This window comes from Podarcis filfolensis (genome assembly GCF_964270895.1).
Source record: "Podarcis filfolensis genome assembly, chromosome: 9".
NCBI classification, from domain to species: domain Eukaryota; kingdom Metazoa; phylum Chordata; class Lepidosauria; order Squamata; family Lacertidae; genus Podarcis; species Podarcis filfolensis.
In genome coordinates, this window is record NC_139610.1 from 63,906,273 (window position 1) to 63,927,869 (window position 21,597).

Genomic DNA, 21,597 nt, shown 5'->3' on the forward strand with positions numbered 1-21,597 from the left:
AATGTTAATTAATGACAAATTAAACTCCACCTGTCAAACGGAGTGCATGCTGTTTTTCCCCCTCTTATCCACCAAGGTTTGGGCAGTTCATCTCTTCTACTTTGCCTACATTTGCAGTCTGTGAGAAATTTGTAGTCATGGAGATGAACAATGAAGAAAAGCTTGACACTGGTAAGTAGTTCCAGTTCTAGTGGAACCGAAGAAATCACTCAAGACATGTTTTCTCATTACCACGGATGATGATCTCTTTGTTTTCAGTGCTACAGTCCCTTCACTTTTCCTCTCTAGAAAGATAACCTTTTAATTAGGGTGGCCCTTTTAAAGATAATTTTCCAAGGTTGCACTCTACAAGAAACTCTCATTTAAGTCAAAGAGGCTGGCATGGAAATAAATTCCACTGGCTTGTGTTGCAAAAAGTGCAGAAAGTTAAGAGAAAAGTCCTTTTCACGGAAATAAAATAAAATAAAACTTACTGCATGGCCCTAAAATGTTAAATCTCCTGCCATAGATCCTCTATGATATTTACATGTAAAAGCAGTTGGTTGCGACCAAGTGTGTGGGACTTGGCCACACAGAGTTGAAAGTGATTAGTCTCATTGATTTTGGTTTTCTTTTCATGTAAAAGGAATTGGGTTTAATTGAACATTCAAGCCATCTAAATGGAAATGAAGTGGAAGAAATGTTTACATTGGCACTTTTTGAAGTGTAGTCTACAAGAAAAGTAATGAAATTCCAGGTGGCCTGCATGGACCATGGCTCTTCAATTGTTCTGAACCACAAATTGCATGAAAAAGCAGGAGTAAACAGTTTCTAGCATATACTTTAAAGGTAGCAGAGCTTGTATTTCTTGGCTACACTGTACCATTAAACATCAGCTGGAAGTTCTTCCCCCTTCATTTCCCTTTGTGTGAAAAGGAAAAAGTAACGAAGTCTGAAATGAAAACAAAACAAAACAGAGCCTTTATGAGCTTTAAAATCCTCTTAACTTTAGGCCCTCTACCATTCTGCTCTTTAGTTCAGAAATTCCAAGTATTTTCCCTCCACCCTTTATTGCCCTAAACATGATGGGAACTTTTATAGTGCTTCTGCACATAGAGTAGAAGAAAGAAACTGAAGAAAAGAAAATGGTTAATTTGAAGTGTTTGTCATATTTTCCTTACCTAGGCAATTTTCCCACCATCCAAGTTGGTTAAATGTTTCAGTCTTGATTAGTAGGTTCATCTTCACTCACCTGCAGAGCTTGGAATCTGTTTTATGGTGTACTAGTAACAATATTTTTAATTCATACTCTTGCTACATGAAATTCATTTGGGTGTAGTTTGTTCTTAACTGTGGGTGCAATCACAGTGAATTTACTGCCGATTTCCCCCTTTTCTGTTTGTGGTGACTGCCATTCTATAACCTGCAACTGTTATTTTCAGTCAGCAGTCTAGCGTATTTTCAGCTCAAGCAGGTTTTAGTCATACACTGTTTGTTACAATAGCAGAAAACTATTTACAAACCAGTTATATTTTGAGGGGGCAGGAGGCTTAATGGCAACTGATGTTATTTTAGAAGATACAATACTTGCAAGAAGCATTCCATTGATGTGTTTGAAAGCTAACTATGCATTTTGTGTTTTAGGAACGGAAGAAGACTTTGGAGGTCTTGTTTCTGCAAATCTTATCCTTCTGAGGAACCGATTGCTGGACATACTGCTTAAGCTTGTGTATACATCTAAAGAAAAAAACAGTGTCAACTTGCAGTGAGTACAAGTAGCCTAACTTTTGCTAGAAAATGTGACTGTGTCAAGAACCCACAGCACCTTAATGGACAAAAATGAGGCGTAGTCAAGCTCTACTTGAGAGTTCCATGGATGGTGTTAGCTGCTTTCAGCATATCCCTGTAATTGGCATTGTGTTGCACCCCTGTGCCATAGCAAAGGCAGGGGGCAGTTGCAGTCATTATTATGGTGGCTACATCTATGCGGAATTACCGCCACATGTTTCTGTGCACAGCTGTGTACACCTGGAATTGGGCAAGTAGATGGTCAATTAGTAGTGAAATGCTAATACGGCAACCATCTATTGAGGGCATTTATTTAAAGAGGTTGCAGGTTTTTATGTATTTATCAATTTCATTTATTTCAGAGCCACACTGTTCCAAAGTTTGGGGTCAGCCTATTTGTATAAAGACAGCCTTCCAAAGATATCTGGAATGGAATTTGGGTGACCCTGCAGGGGAATTGAGTTCCACAGTTGGATGCAAACAGAGTTAAAGTTACATATCAAACAGAATGAAAAGCACCTAACGTTTTTATCCTATAAGGCTTGCCCATTTTGTCTGGCTTTAGTCCATTAATTCTTTAGCATTGCTCCTACTTTTTATTCAGGGCTTGTGAAGAACTGGTCCGGACCCTGGGGTTTGACTGGATTATGCTGTTTATGGAAGAGCACTTGCACCCTACCACAGTGACAGCAGCCATGAGGATTCTGGTGGTCCTGTTGAGCAACCCAGCCATTCTCATCAAGTTCAAGGAAGGCCTCACTGGCGGAGGCTGGCTTGAGCAAACAGATTCTGTGTTGACTAATAAGATTGGAACGGTGCTTGGTATGAATATTTAAAAACATCCTAATTTTTGAACTCTTTTTCTCCCCACCCCCACTTTTATTTTATTTTTAATATGAATGTTGTGGCTAATACAGAATTGATCTAGTACCAGGAAAGCCAGTTTCAATGTAGCATTCTTAACAGAGTGAATCTCTGGAGGCATGCACTCAGAAAGTATTGTAACTGAACGGGTCATCCTGTGGAATGCACTCCTATTAGCCTAAGGTTGTAGGCGTGGGTGATTTGAGCTCACACCTTTATGGGTGAGCACATTTCACAGATAGCTCATTAAGGCAAAACAGATTTAGTCTGTCTGTGATTATGGCTGTAAAACACCCATGTAAATCAACCCAAGCCATGTACAGGATCATAGACTAGACTAGTTTGTGACATTATCAGATACCGTATTGGCCCGCATATAAGTTGCACCTTTAAAATTGGGGGGGGGGATACCCAAATATAAGCCACTCCATTCCTTGCTGCTCCTGGCTGCATACTGTAAGGTCGCGAATATAAGCCGCACTTTAACTTTTCACCGTTGGAATGGGGGGGGGGGGGAGTGAGGCTTATATTCAGGCCAATACGGTACAAAGCTTCCCAGTGAATCTGACAAACTCAGAGGTTTCTGCGAAACAGTACTGCATAGGAGCACAGTGACATCTGAGGAATATGGAGGATCGTTCCCAGTGCAATGCTATGTATGTTTACTCAGAAATAAGTCCCACTCAGTGGGGTTTACTCCCTAGTAAGGGCACTTAGGAGTATAGCCTTAGTCACCTTTCAATGAACGTTGAAGCTAGAATCCATATCCATTGTGTCCCAGCTTCCTACCATGTGTGGGGAGGGTGATGTGTGGGTTGTTGTACACAAGCAATCTTCGTGTTTGCACTTCCCAAATTATCTCTTGACGTTATTGGAACAGCAATTGCAGCTGCTGCTGTAATATAAGAATAGGTCCAAAATAAAATATTTGGAAAGTACTGAGATGACTAAACCTTTAAAATTGGAGGAGAGAGTTGAGAAACCATCTATGAACCTGAGTTGTACCTGATGAACAATACATTGAGCATCTCTAGATTAGGACATAGTCCATTACTTAGCAAGAGAATATACTAAAATTTGAATCTTTGTAACAGAAGCAAAATAATTAAATTACAAACCTTGAATGGTAGATGACATTCTTTATGTCAGATGTCTTTTTATACGAGAAACTTATTTATCAGGGATGACAGGTAGAGGGCACAGAACAAAAGATAGTGAACATTTTTGGATGATACTGAGATTATGGAATTTAGGTGAAATTGGATTCCAATTTGAGTTCTATATGGAAATGAGAATATAATGTATTTTAAAATAAATTAGGTCCTATTTCAATGCCACTGTCTTGTATTCTCATAGGAGAATCCTTTTGATTATGAAGAATAATGACAAGCATTTTGTACCAATGTTATTTATTATTACATTTTTCTGGCAACTTTTTTCTTCTTCATGTACTTAAAACAATGGTATTTCAGAGTTCCTACTTAAATTGAATCACCTTATTCCCTGGATGTAGCCTGTGTTTGAAAACAGTAGTATTGTTCTGGGTTCCCACCCCACCCCCCACCCCATCTGTGTTCAGTTCTCCTATGTTCATAATTTTTGACAAATCCAAACCAATAAAATGCTGGTGCTTGGGAACCCTGCACAATGGATTTTGACAGGTGGGCAGGACAACCTACCTGTCCATCATGAGATGCCATATTGATGTTATGTGATTGGCAGATGGGTTATCCTGTCCACCTGTCAAAAGTTGGCCCACAGGATGAGGCCAGGTAAAGACCTGGCCCTTGGATCCAGCAGGGTTCCCCACCCCTGATTTAAAGAGATGTTAACCTTTTTATTGGTAGCAGCAAGAAAGGAGGATGGATGGATGATGCAAGATGGTCTATGACAGGCATAGGCAAACTCGGTCCTCCATATGTCTTTTGAGACTACAATTCCCATCATCCCTGACCACTGGTCCTGTTAGCTAGGGATGATGGGAGTTGTAGTCCCAAAACATCTGGAGGGCCGAGTTTGCCTATGCCTGGTTTATGGGTTGTATCCAGTTTTAGCCATACTTGCAGTAGACCCATCAAAACTAATAGACATGGGTAACTTAGTTACATTAATTTTAGTCGGTCGGTCTGTTGTAAATAAAATTCACTTGGATGCAACCCTGTGCCTGGAATAATGCTCTTGCTGAGAAGGTGACCAAACAGTTTTGAGCACTGAGGTAACTGGAATATGAGGATGGTTTTGTTGCCCAGTGGCATGGCTTTGTTCCATGGGTAAAAAGGCCAAATGAGATTTTAACACTATGACCCAATCTTGTGGGGTGAAGAAGGAAAATAGCTTTATGAGGATATTATTTTTAACCATCCCTCAAATCTGAAGGTACAATGTGTCACAGTACATTCTGCTTTCTTCAAAAATTGTGCTTTTTTCTTTTTTCTTGTTTCCTGCACATTTTTTTTTTATTAAGCATGGGAGTAGATACCAGACTAAACTGTTGTATCTTGAAACTCTGAAGAAACACGAGTAATTTCATTACTTTGTACATTCCTCTGCACAATCCCAAAACATTTTGACAGGGCAGGCAAATAAAATGCTACAGCAGAAAAGCGTCCATCTTGGGTTTTTTAAACCATTGAATTAATGTTGGCCTGGTATTTTTGCAACCTGTTACTCTGACTACCCCATTTATTGTCAATACTAGTTACGCACAGGTGTTAACCACGGTGCTCTGTTCCGTTACGTTGATGTTGTGCATAGGACCCACTGTTGTTGCTTTTTGGCTTTTAATTTTACTTTCCCCCTCTCAGGTTTCAACGTTGGCAGGAGTGCTGGCGGCAGATCGACTGTCAGGGAAATTAACCGGGAAGCTTGTCATTTCCCAGGCTTTCCGGTTCTTCAGTCATTTCTTCCTAAGCACACGAATGTGCCTGCGCTCTATTTCCTCCTAATGGCACTTTTCCTGCAGCAGCCAGTCACTGAACTGCCTGAAAACCTGCAGGTCAGTGCACCTGTCATCACCAGCCGATGTAATCAGGGAGGCCAGGTAGGGATTATCTAGCAAGATACCAATTTTGTTAAGTGTGACTCAAAAAAGCAAAGGGGGGGGAGTGATGGTTTGAAGCCCCCTTCACAGTAGAGTACTTAAGCTCTGCAATGAAAGTTGTGTTGAAGCATTCTGTATCTGAGAGGGACTTGACATTAGTTCCAGTGCCAGTTAGAATCATGCTTAATAGAAATATAAAGGACATAAGAAGATACAGCCTTCATTCCCTTGCATTGTGTGGACAAATCTTCTCTTGCGCTCTTCTAGAATTCCACTGAATTTAGTGGAGGTCTCAATGGTTAACAGGCACAGGTCATTGTAATGCCAAGTTTAATTTTGTGTGAATGATGGGGAATGCTCTTCAGAAGGCTTTATAATTTGAAAATGAATGCATGACTAAAGAAGGGTCAGGACAGTGTGCTGTTTGAGAAACAATAATGAGGAGCTGCATATATAGGCATGATACTGTATTTCTCCCAAGTTTTTGTTTCTTCGTGGAACTCAAGTAAAAAAGCAAACAGTTTGTATGGTTGGACTGGAGTCCGAAAGGTGCCCTGATAGCTTCTTCTTTTGTAATTCACAAGTAGCAACTTGAGCATATGCTAAAGCTGCCCCAAGGCCAGGAGCAATGGGCAGATAGATATTATGCCTCGACACCATCTGGAGGTGTATAGTATTGTACTTTTGAAGTACACAAGCAGATAATGAGAGGTCTTTAAAGGCTGCATGCTGAGTTTACTGGAAATTGCTTGATGGGAGCTTTTAGAGCTTCAGTAAGGCTGCTGTGTTTCCGTGCGCAGCTCTGGTTTGCCAGAAGTGGCTTAGTCATGCTGGCCACATGACCCAGAAGCTGTACGATGGCTCCCTTGGCCAGTAAAGCAAGATGAGCGCCGCAACCCCAGAGTCGTCCGCGACTTGACCTAATGGTCAGGGGTCTCTTTACCTTTAAGGCTGCTGCTAAATTCCAATAAAACTTGAAATACAGAGAGACTTGGGGTGGGGGGAACTGCTGTGGTATTTTGCAGTGGATGGGACTTGCTAGATGTTCTGGTGGAAGTTCCATCTGAGTCTTCAGTAACAGAAGATGGAAGCACTTGGATTGCCCAGATGCTTCAGTGGGCATCAACATTGTCAGTGTTCCCAGTGCCAAAAATATTAGTTGCATCCTTTATAAATATGGGTTTTGCTAGATCCCCTGCATTCAATGGAACAATCAGCTCCCCAGATTCCATGGGACATAATACACCTCAGAATCCTGTTGGGTAGTTTCCTCCATTTCTAGGGTTCAGCACTGAAAACCAACAGAGATTGATGGAAACCCAATGGAGACCTACAATTCCTGTTGTGTTCATTTGGCAGTACCTCTACATAGGCGCTTCTAATTGTCTTGAGTTGTCACTTGAGCACTAAATTGGAACAAGTGCCCCTACCCCCAGTAAAACAAATTGCAGTATGACAAGACACATCCCAAGTTAATGTTGCCCTTTTCTATGGAAGATAATAATAATAATAATAATAATAATAATAATAATAATAATAATAATAAATTTTATTTATAGCCCGCCCTCCCCAGCCAAAACCGGGCTCAGAGAGGCTAACATCAATTATAGTGATACTTTTAAATTGGGTTGTGTGTTGACTATTATTTTCCCATCCCCCTATTCTCAATTTTCTTTCCAATCAACAGTTTGACTTGGATTCAATTTGGACATTTATATTTGGTGTTCCTGCATCAAGTGGCACTGTGGTTGCTTCAGTTCACAATCTTTGCACAGAAGCTGCATTTTTGCTGCTGGGGATGCTTAGGAGCATGTTGAATTCAGTAAGTATGAACACTGTTCAGATGTCAATAAACATCCAGCAGCTTCCTAATTATGTGTTACCATTTGCCTTTGAAAGCTCAGAGAGGCTTACCTGGGGCTATGAGGCAGTGTTCCCTCCATATGCTAATAGGGCTGATACATGCTTAGCTTTAATATGTTATTTATTATCTTTATGATGCCGTTGGTGGACATGGTTGTTTAGAGAGCAACATAAGCAAAAAAACATATCTCCATGTCCCAGTGAGTTTATCTTCAACCGTTTTTAGATTAAACACAAATTAACAAAATGATGAGATGATATCTTTCTCTCCATACAGTGTGTTTTTCTTTTATTTCATCAGCAGTGATCTTATTTATATAGTGGATTTTGTTTTATATTAAGATCCCAGTGCAGGTTATGGCTATATAACACACACACACACACACATACTATTAGCTTTGTTTTTGCCTTCCATTACAGCCTTGGCAGTCCGAAGAAGAGGGTTCTTGGCTTCGGGAATATCCAGTCACATTGATGCAGTTTTTCCGCTACTTGTATCACAATGTTCCTGATCTGGCTTCAATGTGGATGAGCCCCGAGTTTCTTTGTGCACTGGCAGCCACTGTATTCCCTTTCAACATCCGGCCATACTCAGAAATGGTAAGAGAACAACACACACACACACACACACACAGTAGAAACCAGCTTCTCTCTCTCTCTCTCTCTCTCTCTCTCTCTCTCTCTCTTACTACTTGTCCATATGGCATTTTCTGTTGGGATCTGGGATTTTTATTTGCTGAAGTTCTGCATTTATATACCACCTTTCCATACAATAGGACATGCTAGTGTTTATATATATATATATATATATATATATATATATATATATATAGATAGATAGATATATAGATATATAGATATATATATAGATATAGATATATATATAGATATAGATATATATAGATATAGATATATATATAGACGCAGGTGACGCTGTGGGTTAAACCAGAGAGCCTAGGACTTGCCGATCAGAAGGTCGGCAGTTCGAATCCCCGTGATTGGCTAAGAGTCCTGGAAGACTTGCTCCCTGCCTTTTTCCACCTCGTTTGGAACAGTGGAGCTCTGATTGACACCAGCTACAGAAGCTGATGCGGGTGGCGCTGTGGGTTAAACCACAGAGCCTAGGACTTGCTGATCAGAAGGTCGGCGGTTCGAATCGCCGCAACAGGGTGAGCTCCCATTGCACGGTCCCTGCTCCTGCCAACCTAGCAGTTCAAAAGCACGTCAGAGTGCAAGATAAATAGGTACCGCTCTGGCAGGAAGGTAAACGGTGTTTCCGTGCTCTGCTCTGGTTCACCAGAAGGGGCTTAGTCATGCTAGCCACATGACCCAGAAGCTGTACACTGGTTCCCTCGGTCAGTAAAGCGAGCTGAGCGCCACAAGCCCAGAGTCGGCCACGACTGGACCTAATGGTCAGGGGTCCCTTTACCTACACACACACACACACACACACACACACACAAAATGCATATAATGGGTTGTGTGTTGGACAAGGACGTTGGAGATGTGGGTTCAGATCCCTGCTCAGCCATGAAACACACTGGCTGACCTTGGGCCAGTCGCTATGTCTCAGCCTAATCTACTTCACAGGGTGGTTGTGAGGATAAAATGGGGAAGGCGAAAAGCATGTGCTCCACTTAGGCTTCTTGCAGAAAAGGTGGAGTGCAAATGCAATTAATAAAAACAATAACAAATTTAGATGGTGTGTGTTGGTAGGGTATAACTGCCTCCAACATAGAAACAGGAACGTATTGCTAACAGTTGTGGTTAGAGTACGACAGAAGGCAATGGGAATGGGATGATCTAGACCAGGGGTAGGCAGCCTAAGGCCCAAGGGCTGGATGTGGCCCAATCACATTCTCAATCCGGCCCGTGGATGGTCTGGGAATCAGTGTGTTTTTACACGAGTAGAATGTGCCCTTTTATTTAAAATGCATCTCTGGGTTATTTGTGGGGCATAGGAATTCGTTCATTATTTTTTTTTTCAAAATATAGTCCAGCCCCCCACAACATCTGAGGGACGGTGGACCGGCACACAGCTGAAAAAGGTTGCTGACCCCTGAAAATACTCTATTATCCAGCTGGGGAAAACCTTTCGGAGGAAAATTGTATTCAGTTGTTTCCTGGACAGTCCAGGAAACAGTCCAGAAAGCAACAATCCCTAAAGTTTATACTTGTAGAAAAGCAACACTAAAATAAGTGAATAACTGCAAACTGTTCCCTTCCTTGCCTTGGCAAAGATAGTTTTGGTTCTAGTAAATCGCTTGACTTGCATTATTGGTGGTTGTTTTTTAAAGGTTACGGATTTGGATGATGAAGTTGGATCTCCAGCAGAGGAGTTCAAAGCATTTGCCTCTGACACAGGAATGAACCGAAGCCAGTCAGAATACTGCAATGTTGGATCCAAGACCTATTTGACCAACCACCCTGCTAAGAAGTTTGTGTTTGACTTCATGCGTGTGCTGATAATTGATAACCTCTGCCTTACACCTGCTAGCAAGCAAACTCCTTTAATAGACCTTCTCTTGGAGGTAGAGTTGGCCTTCTGCCATTGTTCCTTTAAGCAGGATCAGAGGTTGTAGCGAGTAGTTTTCATGATCTGTTGTTTGTTAAGAGTACTGGTTATACCAAATTGTGGGCGATGGTAAGTTGCAGCCCTTGGATTGTATCCAGCCCTGTGAAAAGGCTAGCTGGCCTGTGAGTTGCCACCGCTTTCTCTTTTCACTCCCTTTCCTCTGAAAGATCCCTGAAACTGTTCTGGAGGAAAGGGATGAAAGGAGAGCCAAACATATGGGTGGGCCAAAGAAAGAAAGAACGCTTCTTGTATGACCCTGGGTGGATCTAGACACGGGGGGGGGGGGCGCAGCCACTATAAATAAGTCAGAAATTATATTGTTATAACAAAAGAAAGAAATCCCTATGGAAAACTGTGTTTTAATATTTCCTGCTCTCTGCCACCATCTGGTGTTGCTTGTTTATAGTGCATTAAAATCGTCGTTTCTTTACTAATGTAGCTGAGTCTCCTCTGATTGTCTTGCCTTGTGTATTTTCTGGTCAGCCTCTAGCTCAGAAAGAAAGGAAGGTGATAAGGAATTCACTTCAATGTGCATCACTCTGTATGCCTCCATCCTTAGCTTTTTGAACCAGAAAACAGCTCAGAAAAATGTGAGAGAGCGGAGGTAGGGAGATTCCCGCCCCCCCCAGTGCTCACATTTGCTTCTGTCTTGTCCAGCTAGGGAAATGAAGTAGAGTAGCATGTGAGCAACAAAAAGGAGGCTTCATCACACTCTTGTGATCCATGTCACCCTCATCCACTTCTCACAAAGTGGTCTTTTTATGAGGACCTGCTCCTCACACCACCCCAATGAAGAGTACCAGTAGAACTAAAAAGGCATCTGTTGCCACCATTAAACAAAAAAAAGTATGTGGGTGTGTTCTATCAATTTATCAGGTAGCTTGTATTCGGGACATTTTTTCTCAGTTAAGAAGGAAAGTATATTTTAATTGACCGTATTGACCACAGTTGTTGTACATGGAGCACATTCAATTTGTGTTGAGTGCCAGACAATACGAAGCCTGGGGTTGTCATAAATTTGCCCGTTTACAGGAAGCCCTTATGGTAAATGCTTCTATGCTTTTGTTTTATTTTCCAGGCCTCTCCCGAGAGATCGACGAGAGCACAGCAAAAAGAATTTCAGACCTATATTTTGGACAGTGTGATGGACCATTTGCTTGCCGCTGATGTTTTATTGGGTAATTAACTTATTTTGCTTGACTTTTTCAGTATCACGTAAAAACACACTAAAATGGCTTTACGATGGCAAGCTCCGTTCGAAAGGAAAAAGTTCAATATCTGGGAACGTTTTGAAAAGAATTGGGTGAAAACCTTGAAAGTATCTTAAGAGCCTTTATGCAAGTCCTTTGGTTTGGTTGCACTTGGAATTCTGCGTACAGTTCTGTGTACAAGTCCCGCTTGTGAGCTTCTAATAAGCATCTGGCTGATCACTGTAGGAAGTAGAATGCGGGACTAGATAGGACTGTTGTCTGATCCAGCTCTTACATTCTTAGAAGCACAGGCTTAATGTGTGGAAGCTCAGGCTCTATGTGTCTATACTAAGAGACAGCCAAGATAAGTCTCTGGTCTCTTTCAGCAGCTTCAGCTTCTGTAAGGTAAAGGTAAAGGGACCCCTGAACATTAGGTGCAGTTGTGACCAACTCTGGGGTTGCGGCGCTCCTCTCGCTTTATTGGCCAAGGGAGCCGGCGTACAGCTTCTGGGTCATGTGGCCAGCATGACTAAGCCGCTTCTGGCAAACCAGAGCAGTGCACGGAAACGCCGTTTACCTTCCCACCGGAGTGGTACCTATTTATCTACTTGCACTTTGACATGCTTTTGAACTGCTAGGTTGGCAGGAGCAGGGACCGAGCAACGGGAGCTCACCCTGTTGCGGGGATTCGAACCGCCGACCTTCTGATCGGCAAGTCCTAGGCTCTGTGGTTTAACCCACAGCGCCACCCGCATCAGCTTCTGTAGCTGGTGTCAATCAGAGCTCCACTGTTCCAAACAAGGTGGAAAAAGGCAGGGAGCAAGTCTTCCAGTACTCTTAGCCAAGATGGTCTTTTAACCCATCTAATGTTTTGAGACCAGGGTATCTTGCCACCTGTTCCCACCTTCCTTCCTCTGAAGTTCTGCTGTGGTCCTGAAGGGTGGGCGTACGAGGCAGGGCCTTCATGGCCTAGGCACAGGAAATGCCCTCCATCTGCACTAAACCTTTTAGCAGGTGGCAAAGACATGGCCTTGTCACCAGTCCTGCTGGTTGGTGTGGTAGTGTTGGGAGTGATCGATTCCTCAGCAACTGGTAACGTTTGCATGTTAATCTGTCTTCCGGTTCGCAATTTAGCTTGGTTTCATTCTTAATGCTGTGCCTGTTTGACTGAAGAATGGGATGAAATTATTTGGGTAAAACACTTTTTAACGCTGTCATTGTCGTTTAGGGGAGGACGCATCTCTGCCTATTACAAGTGGAGGAAGCTATCAGGTGCTTGTAAACAATGTGTTCTATTTCACCCAGCGTGTGGTGGATAAACTTTGGCAAGGCATGTTCAACAAGGAATCCAAGCTGCTTATAGAGTTCATAATCCAGTTAATTGCACAGGTATGCTTCTCTTCTTCTTCCTCATCCTCCTATTATTATTTTGGTCTGCTTAACTTTATACATTGCAATAGATACAAAGATAGGGAACCTCGGAGCCAGAGGCACTTTCCTTGCATGTTTTTGCCTGATTGGAATCTGTCTTTGTACTCTGATGATGCCTCCTTCTTCCCTGGGTGGAGGAGAACAGAGGGTGTGGGGGGGGGGGCAACTAGTCTACTGTACAAAGGTAAAATTTCCCTGTGTTGTCTTGCCTTCTTTTGCCTCTGGCTCCGCCCACCACAGGCATGTGACTCTTGGAAAGATTACCCAGAAAGCAGTACTTTCCCCTGGTTGTATGAATGTACAGATCATCAGATGGCTCTGTCTTTTAATGAACTCTCTAGATATCTACTTCCTACTTCATTATGCTAAAGTTGCAAGTGTTTCATGGTCCTTTCCTGCAATTGAGACCAATTCCTACAGGAAAAAAATTGGAAGCTATTTTTACAAATTAATACTTGGCTATTTCCTTACACCTCAACACCGCAGTATGGTTTACTCTGATTAGAGTGGAAGAAGTATCTTTAAAAGCATGCTAATAAACTTGGGGTAATACAGAGATTCCATGTTTAAAACATGTTCATTTGCATTTTTTTGTTGCTTCAGTCAAAAAGAAGATCTCAGGGATTATCACTGGATGCCGTTTATCACTGCCTGAACAGGACCATCTTATACCAATTCTCGAGACCACACAAAACAGTTCCTCAGCAAGTTGCTCTCCTTGATTCTCTAAGGACGCTTACTGTCAATCGAACTCTGATCTTGGGTCCTGGGAATCACGACCAAGAGTTTTTCAGCTGCCTGGCTCATTGCTTGATGAATTTACATGCTGGGAGGTGAGCTCCTCACCTAGTGCACATACACCAGTTTGTTTAGAAAACTGTTTACTCTGTAAAATCGTCAGGTGCATTGTAATTGCCCCCCTCCCTTTTCTAGGGGACATATTTCTGCAGCTGCAGTTTATAAGCTAGAAACAGTCACACATATTTCCATTTATCTTGCTTGCCAGTGAAGGGGCAACGTACAGGAAATGTCGAAATAAAATTCCAGTCATGCAAGGACACACAATTTAGGTAAAGACAGATGTAAAATTTCAAGAGAAGTTACAGTAGGTTCTTGACGCAGCTTTAGGTCTTACATGACCATGTGAGCCATCAGTCTTGCCCTCTCTCTCACACATGCTTCAGATGAGGGAGTCTTTATGTAATGGTGCTTATGTATTAATTTTGTCCAAATGTTGAAACTCCTGAACAGAAATACATGAAGCAGCCACGGTCATAATTTTCCTCATCTTCCTTCCTTGTCATGTGTAAACTAGGTTAACCTCAAGGGGTGGTGGGAATGTCATGTACTGAGCCCATAGAGATAGATACACATTTTTTACTCTTCGCCTTTTAGGAAGGCCCAGTGCTTTTTTTCTTAAAAAATATTTAGAGGTGTGGCAATCACACAGGGTCCCTGCATGTTTCACCGTCTCTTGATCCCTGTGCCACCACTTTATTTCTCACTGCCACCACCCAGGCCCTACCTGGTACAATACTGAGTCCAGTCAGGTTTAAATTGGAACATAAACTTCTGTTTATTTATTGCAGTTTAACAAGCATGTGGTTTCATAAACAGTATCGGTCAATTACAATTGTAGGGTACCTATCCAGACCTATAACTTCTGCTACCTGCTCTCACTCACTAAACCACCTCTCAGATATTTACTTGTCTACCTAGCTCCTAACTGTTCCTGACTCAACTTATTTCGCTACACTAACTCAACCTACCCACAGACTCTATCCCAATTCACTCCCACTCCAACCAACCACCCAACTCCCAATGAACTCCCCTTTTGTCCCTCCCAAAGCTGGTTTTATAGTCTGACTCCACCCCCTGGGTTCTGATTGGGTAACTTGTTTAACTAATTCACCTCCAGCACTCTCATATGTTAACATCACAAAAGGTACTCTCATTTTCCTACTCATATTGAAATACTGCCCCTCAATGAGGCCAAACTTCACAAAATGTTTAGGGGTATGCGTACCCCCAGGAAAAAAGCACTGGGAAGGCCAGTCTTGATAAACATACACACACATACACAACTCTGCACTCCTAGCTAATGTAATGGAGACAAATACTGATCTAGCTTGCTCCCTGAGGCGTTAGGAGGGTGAGAGAGAGATTCAGATATGCAGCCCCCCACCTCCTTTAGAAAGTGGTATAATTAGGAAACTTAATTCATTTATTCGATTTCTTACCTGCCCTTCACTGTGAAGTCAAGAGGATGGCTTATAACAACTTTTTAAAGACTGTATTTAAAACAGTTTTTTATGTGATGGACCCTGTTTGTTTAGGTCAGGCTTCATCCAGGTAGTGTTGAGAAATGGAGACCTCGGGCAGATCTTATGTATACTTTTTGTCCTGCATACAGTGTAACTCCTTCACTTCCATCTAACATTGTTGGATAATATTTGCAGCAGCGTAGATGGGTTTGGCCTGGAAGCAGAAGCCAGGATGACTACTTGGCATGTTATGATCCCTTCTGATGTCGAGCCAGATGGAGTCTACAATCAAGACGTTAGTGAAGGTAATTATGCAGCTGGAGTCCATCCGTCTTAAATGCCAGTTGGTATGTTAGCTAATGTATTCCTCATGTCTTCCCTTAATCTTTCGGCTGTTTCATTTAAGAGTGGGGGTATGAGTCGTTTCCCAAGGAACTATGAAGAAAAGATTGCAGATGATAAACACTAGAATATAAAAGAAGCCATTTCAAAGTATAGGCCAAGCCAGGACTAATCAGAGGTTAATTTTGAACAGAGGACCAGTAATATAGATTACAGGCTGCATATCTACCTTAAGCAGATCCTGCCCAAACAGCAGTTAGGAATAATTAGGATTAGGTTTAATCCCTCTCACTCAGCAGGACCTGCCTCTCATGGAAAATGGCTAACAATTCAGAACTCGGGAGAAAGCGAGATTTATTACAGATCTGTTTTGCAAATCATTGAAGTAGGTAGTTAAAATGGAGTTAGGATATTGAAAGAGAAAAATAAGGAAGCCTACAAATGACTGTCAGCAATTCCAGCATTGGCACAGCACAGACTTTCTACTTCACTGGAAACCCTTCCATTAAAAATTTCACCAGCATCATTGCTGTTTCGTCCTTGACACCGAAGAACTTGGGGAACGCCATTGCATATTGGCTCAAAATGGAGGAAATCTAGTATTTGATACTATGAATTCCAGTCAGCACAAGATATTGTGTGACCGATAAGCAGCGCTTTTTTCTTGGGGTACACAAGGATACACCATACCGGCACCTTATTTTTTCTAGAAGAAAAGCACTGCTTATAAATCCAAATGAATAGACTCGGGTTAATATAAATCATGGGAAAAGCTAACACTAGTTTCATACAGTGTCCTAATCACATTAGGAGTGGGGTGAATATTTAAAAGAGAGAATCCAAAAGTGACTCTCCATTGTCTGGACCAGGCTCAAAATAAACTTGTTGTCCGCCTGCCCCCTGCCAATTCTAAAAGGTTTTTCCCCCTCTACAATTCTATGATTCTGAACAAGGTAGTTTTTTGATTCAAAAATATTCACAAACCCCAGGTGCTTTTCTGAGGCAAGCACAGGTGGTTTGCTCCAAACTTAATTTTAGTCACACATTTGGGGTTTTTTTTGAGCTCTATCTCTCTCTCTCCCTCCCTCCCTCATTCTTGTCTCTCATCCATTCTGCAGCTGACAGGTGCCTAGCTTTATCTTAGAGCAATTTGATTTTACCATCTGTTTAAACTGATGCTGTTTTTACTTGTTTTCAATTTGCTGCACTAGCTTTCATGATGTTGTTGTTGTTGTTTTACTATTTATTAAATTGTACTCTTTGTTTCGTGCTACTCTGCTAGCCACTCTAGAACCATAAATCTATGAAGGATATTAATTATCAAAATAAATACGCATTTGTTCACTTTTGTGTCCTCTTCGTGTATTTAGGTCGCCAGCTTCTTTTAAAAGCTGTAAATCGTGTGTGGACAGAACTGTTCTACAGCAAGAAACAGGCTTTGGAGGAGGTATTCAAAGTATCTCTCCCTGTCAATGACAGGGGCCATGTGGATATTGCCCTTGTAAAGCCCCTTGTGGAAGAAGCCAGTTTAAAATGTTGGCAAAATCACTTGGGTAAGAGCAGCTATGCAGATTATTATTGTGTGGTATATAATTCTTTGGCGGCTTAGGCATATTTAAAACCCCTTAAATGTAGGGAGGAAGATGGGAGCAAAATGACATTGTCCTTGATTCCATCTGATATTGGATAATTCGCCTTCCGTTCTACCCATCTCAAAGGGCACCACTTCATCCCCTGCTTTTCATCCTAGGGAACAAGGGTTTCCTGTTCTTCACCCACAGACAGTGTTACAAATGTGGAATGTGCTCTTTGAGGGCTTTCTAATATAACAGCGTAATATCTCCCTGTTTAAAAGTATGTGGGATGGGAGTGTGCGGGAGAATGCTACCATCTAGATTAGCCTGCAGCTTTTCTGGGTATCGTTTTTGGTTTGTAGCAGGGTGGATTTGATTTAAATCAAATCGATTTAAATCACTAAATCAGTAAGGCTTGATTTAAATCACTAGTCAGTAAGACTTGATTTAAATCATTTTTTTTTACAGAAAGGCTCAATCTTGCTGGTATAATCTTAATACTTACAACCATATGAAGGTTTCATTTTGGAATAATAAATTTTCAGAGTAGTTTTTAGTTATATCAAAAATTACTGATTTGGTTATACTATTAGAAATACATAGATAATTATGAAATTATGGTGAATTTTAAGAAGTTAACTGTTCATATCTGGACAACTTTTCTGCTGTACTTCATTGGAAGGAGAAAAATAATCATTTCCTTAATAAACATTTAAACAATTTATTTAACTAAAAAAAGAACGTTATAGCATATGTAGCCATGTTTGTTAACTGATGTGGTTAATTTTATTTTTTATTTTTTAAAAATTAGACTGAGTTTTAGCACACATGAAAAACTTAAAACAAATCCTTATTTCCTGATGAATAGCCTTTGGACTATGACGTAACTTAAATAGAAGACTATATTTAGAAAGATTTTTCCTCCGAAAGCATTTTATTTAAAAATCCAATTTAAAATTTAAAAAATCCAATTTAAATTAAAAATAATCCAATTTTATTATTTCGTTTTTTTAAAAAAATCATTGATTTTTGTCCGCCCTGGTTTGTAGATGTGCTAGTAGGGTCCAGTAAATATGCTTTGAAAACCCCCAACTCTTCTTGGCATTCTAGCTCATGAAAAGAAAAGCATCAGTAGAGGAGAAGCCTTGGCTCCGACTACCCAGTCCAAGCTCTCCCGGGTCAGCAGTGGATTCGGTCTCTCCAAGCTAACAGGATCGAGAAGAAACCGAAAAGAAAGCGGTCTTAACAAACATAATCTATCCACGCAGGTATTGCATAGCATTTAAAGACAAACAGATAATACAAAGGAAAAACAATAGTCATCCCCTATATGTACAATATAACAAAATGATCAATGATTTAGACTGTCTTAATAAATCCTCCCTTCCCTATATTCTGTTACTGTGATTTTAAACTGCCTGAATGTTAAGTACTGTGGCCTGAATCCACCATAGCAGTTTCAAGTAAATGAGACTGTTGAAATACTTTGCTAGATTAGGAGTATTGTTTTATTGTAAAAATTGCAGCATAACTACTATCTACCGTAATTCCATACGTAATCCACACTACTTGAAGTTTTCAGGGTTATTTTATATGTAAGTTGTTTTAACGACGAGCTCTTTTCTGCACATATTAATATATTCATTATTTTGCTGTTAGGAGATCTCTCAGTGGATGTTTACTCACATAGCAGTGGTTCGAGACTTGGTAGATATGCAGTATAAAGAATACCAAGAGGTAAATGAGAGCAGTAATCAGACCGAATGCTTTTATCAAATCTGCATGAGTGTTGTATTTAAAAGTGTTTTCTTTATTTTGTTTCATTTTATTTATATAAAAAAATCTTTTATTTTGCTTTTCTGTTTTAAATCTGTAAGTCCCAAAGTGGTTTGTGATACACATAAAGCAGCCAAAGTAAAAAATAACAACTGAAACATATTTACAGAGTCATGCAATTTGAACTATACCATCCAGAACCAAAGAAGAACTCGGTATCAGTAGTCAGGAAATGCCAGAATAGAAAGATCTTTTCCTGTCTGCAAAAATGCCACATTGTCTATTTTCTCCAGGTCTCCACGGGGAGCTCATTCCACAAATTGGGCATCACATTGAAAAAGGCCTTATTCAAACTTGTCAGTACAATCGGAAGATCCCCACCCATAGATAGTTCTCGCTAAGAAACATACACCATGCAGAGATAAGATAATGATCATATCCCTTTTGATAGGAGATTTCAGTATTTTCAGAATCTGTTGAAATTGTCATGTAATTCATGAATCTACCCTGTGTTCCTTAGCATCATAGATGGAATATGAGTAAGGCTCGTCCTTCTCAACCAGCCATCTCCTAAATTAAAGAGAGTTCTTTATGTTGCTGCCCTTCAACTGGAGAGAAGGCCCTGTCAGCAGTTAAGAGGGGAACATCCATAACTCAGTGGTATATATGCTTTGCATGTAGATGTCTCAGATAAAATCTCTGGCATCTCCAATTAGGTAGCAAGTGATAGGAGAGAATTCTTTCAGAAACTCTTCTTAAGAGCGGACTGTACTGGGATAAAGCAGCTTCATATGTTTATAGAAAGATTTGTGGTGCTGGCAGCCTAGGAGCAGTGCTAGAGCTGCTTAAGGAACAGGTACAGATTTAAGTACAAGTACACAAGTACACCCTTTTTATAGACAACACACTTTATAAATATATAATTATGAACTATGTAAATAACAAATCCCATCTAAGGACAGTTCACAACTTGAGTTTTTAAGCTCCGAGATTGTGGAAAACAGCATGAATATCCAACTTTGCACCTTGAACCTTTTAAAAGAGTTTGTTTTATTTTCATTTATTAAATTTATATACCCCTCTTCGAGGATCACAGAGCAGTTTAAAATGCCTTGGGCGTCTTTGCTGCCGTGCCTCATGAGAATCTATGTCAGTTAGAATCACGGTACAAGGGAACTTACTTGATTCTGCATGCATTTATGACACGTGATTTTGCACACCATGGCAGTTAACCTGTAGTGTCCTTTCCAGCGTCAGCAGAATGCGTTGAAGTATGTGACAGAAGAGTGGTCTCAGATTGAATACGAGTTGTTACGGGAGAGAGGACTGTGGGGCCCTCCTATTGGCTCTCACCTGGACAAGTGGATGCTGGAGATGACAGAAGGTCCCTGTCGAATGAGGAAGAAGATGGTGCGAAATGACATGTTTTATATTCAGTATCCTTACATGCCGGATACTGAACATGAGACAAATATGCTGGTAAGTGCAGTTACGGGACGGCAGTAGCTTTTAGCAGTAGCAATGCATTGGCTTATTTCTTGCAGCATTGCCAAGAACGTCCATCGCCGATTGGATAATGCATTTCTGGTGGTGCTCAGCTATGGGTTTATGGATGGACATTGATTCCCCTTCAAGTGCATATCAGCAAATATTTGCACTAGCTCCCTGAACCATGCAGCTATGGGCGTTGTCTTTTTGCAGCCTCTAGATTCCTGTTGATTAATTTTCCAGTTGGAGGATAGCAGAAGTAAAGTGGGCTGTGGCTTTGCTCTGCCCTAACAGGAAGGCCAGACTATGCCACCTACAATGTACCAAGCCAGGTACAGCCCACCTACCATGTATTGTGACCTACCAGGTGCTTCATAGCCCCCTTGTAATTGCAGTCCTAGGCAGGTAGCAAAAACCTGAGGTTAGTTGAGTCCCTCATAGGCTGTCCTACATGGATGATGGACTGCATTGAGCTTGGGGGGGATTGTACAGGCCTGTGCTAGTTTGATCAAAGATACCTGGGAAGTTAGAAAAATGTAAATGCATTGTCAGGTAGGTGTGACTTGTACAAACGTGATGCTGCTGTTAAGGTGCATCTCTTCACAGCGTTCGGAACTGCCATTGTTCTGGGCGCATTTTGTGATAGGGAATTTCATTAGCACAAACAGTTTCTGAGCTCTGGGTGCAGTACTGCGCCTAAGATTTCAGATTAAAACTGCAGAGTGGAAGGAAAGGAGGACCTTTTTCAGCCTCCCCACTTCCAGCTACTCTCTGAAGACTGGAGAAGAGACCCTCTTAAGAATATTAGGGGGGTGGGCAAGGGAAGGACTAGACCATGTGAAAAATGAATATGATATTTTAGCTGCAGTTCATTTTCAGCTTTGTATTCTTGTTATAAAAAAACCGCATCTAGACATTCCATTGTTGTGCCCATAACCTAGATTTAGGGTGCCATTTAGCTCCTAGCTTTCATATCTCAGTTTCTCACACTGTCTCTTCATAGTCCATCATAGTTGAAGATTGAGTCTGTAGGCAAGTGCAGAATCAAAGCAGCAGTGTGATATGTTAATTAGATCCACTGATAATCAACAAGATTTTAATTGAATTGCTAAAATATTGCGTATGCCTCTTGTGCAAGAACTTTGTGATTAAATTGAGCTTTACCTTGTACTAGTTTTAGCAAATTTTAAGGTTTGAGCTTCTATGTTGTTATTTTTCCTGCTTTGCATTTCCTGGTGCGGAGAAAATTAGAAGTTCAGTCATTACCTTTTTGCCCGCTAATGCTCTGACAGTTTTAGTCGCATCATGCATTCTTCCTCAACATGATATTTCCCCTGATGTTTCTATACTTAATACCCTATTTTCAGTCTGACTTCTCAAGTAAGCCTCCTGAGACATCTGACGATACCATTCCTCAAAAGGT

At 41.1% G+C, this 21,597-nt stretch overlaps 1 protein-coding gene across 9 annotated transcripts in view; it reads left to right on the top strand.

The window, feature by feature from the left end:
- WDFY3 (WD repeat and FYVE domain containing 3) overlaps positions 1-21,597 on the top strand; it is a 155,035-nt gene that overhangs the window by 72,386 nt on the left and 61,052 nt on the right. For 5 of the 9 annotated variants that reach the window (XM_083631517.1, XM_083631520.1, XM_083631522.1 and 2 more), the window contains 16 exons: positions 77-171; positions 1,624-1,744; positions 2,372-2,589; positions 5,436-5,671; positions 7,359-7,493; positions 7,955-8,134; positions 9,832-10,065; positions 11,188-11,287; positions 12,528-12,688; positions 13,334-13,563; positions 15,190-15,299; positions 16,707-16,889; positions 18,021-18,178; positions 18,570-18,647; positions 19,938-20,165; positions 21,542-21,595. In XM_083631517.1, coding sequence (XP_083487643.1) covers positions 77-171; positions 1,624-1,744; positions 2,372-2,589; positions 5,436-5,671; positions 7,359-7,493; positions 7,955-8,134; positions 9,832-10,065; positions 11,188-11,287; positions 12,528-12,688; positions 13,334-13,563; positions 15,190-15,299; positions 16,707-16,889; positions 18,021-18,178; positions 18,570-18,647; positions 19,938-20,165; positions 21,542-21,595 — 2,521 coding nt within the window. The remainder of the gene's footprint in view (positions 1-76; positions 172-1,623; positions 1,745-2,371; positions 2,590-5,435; positions 5,672-7,358; positions 7,494-7,954; positions 8,135-9,831; positions 10,066-11,187; positions 11,288-12,527; positions 12,689-13,333; positions 13,564-15,189; positions 15,300-16,706; positions 16,890-18,020; positions 18,179-18,569; positions 18,648-19,937; positions 20,166-21,541; positions 21,596-21,597) is intronic. The other 4 variants (XM_083631519.1, XM_083631521.1, XM_083631515.1 and 1 more) reach the window with 2 other exon arrangements.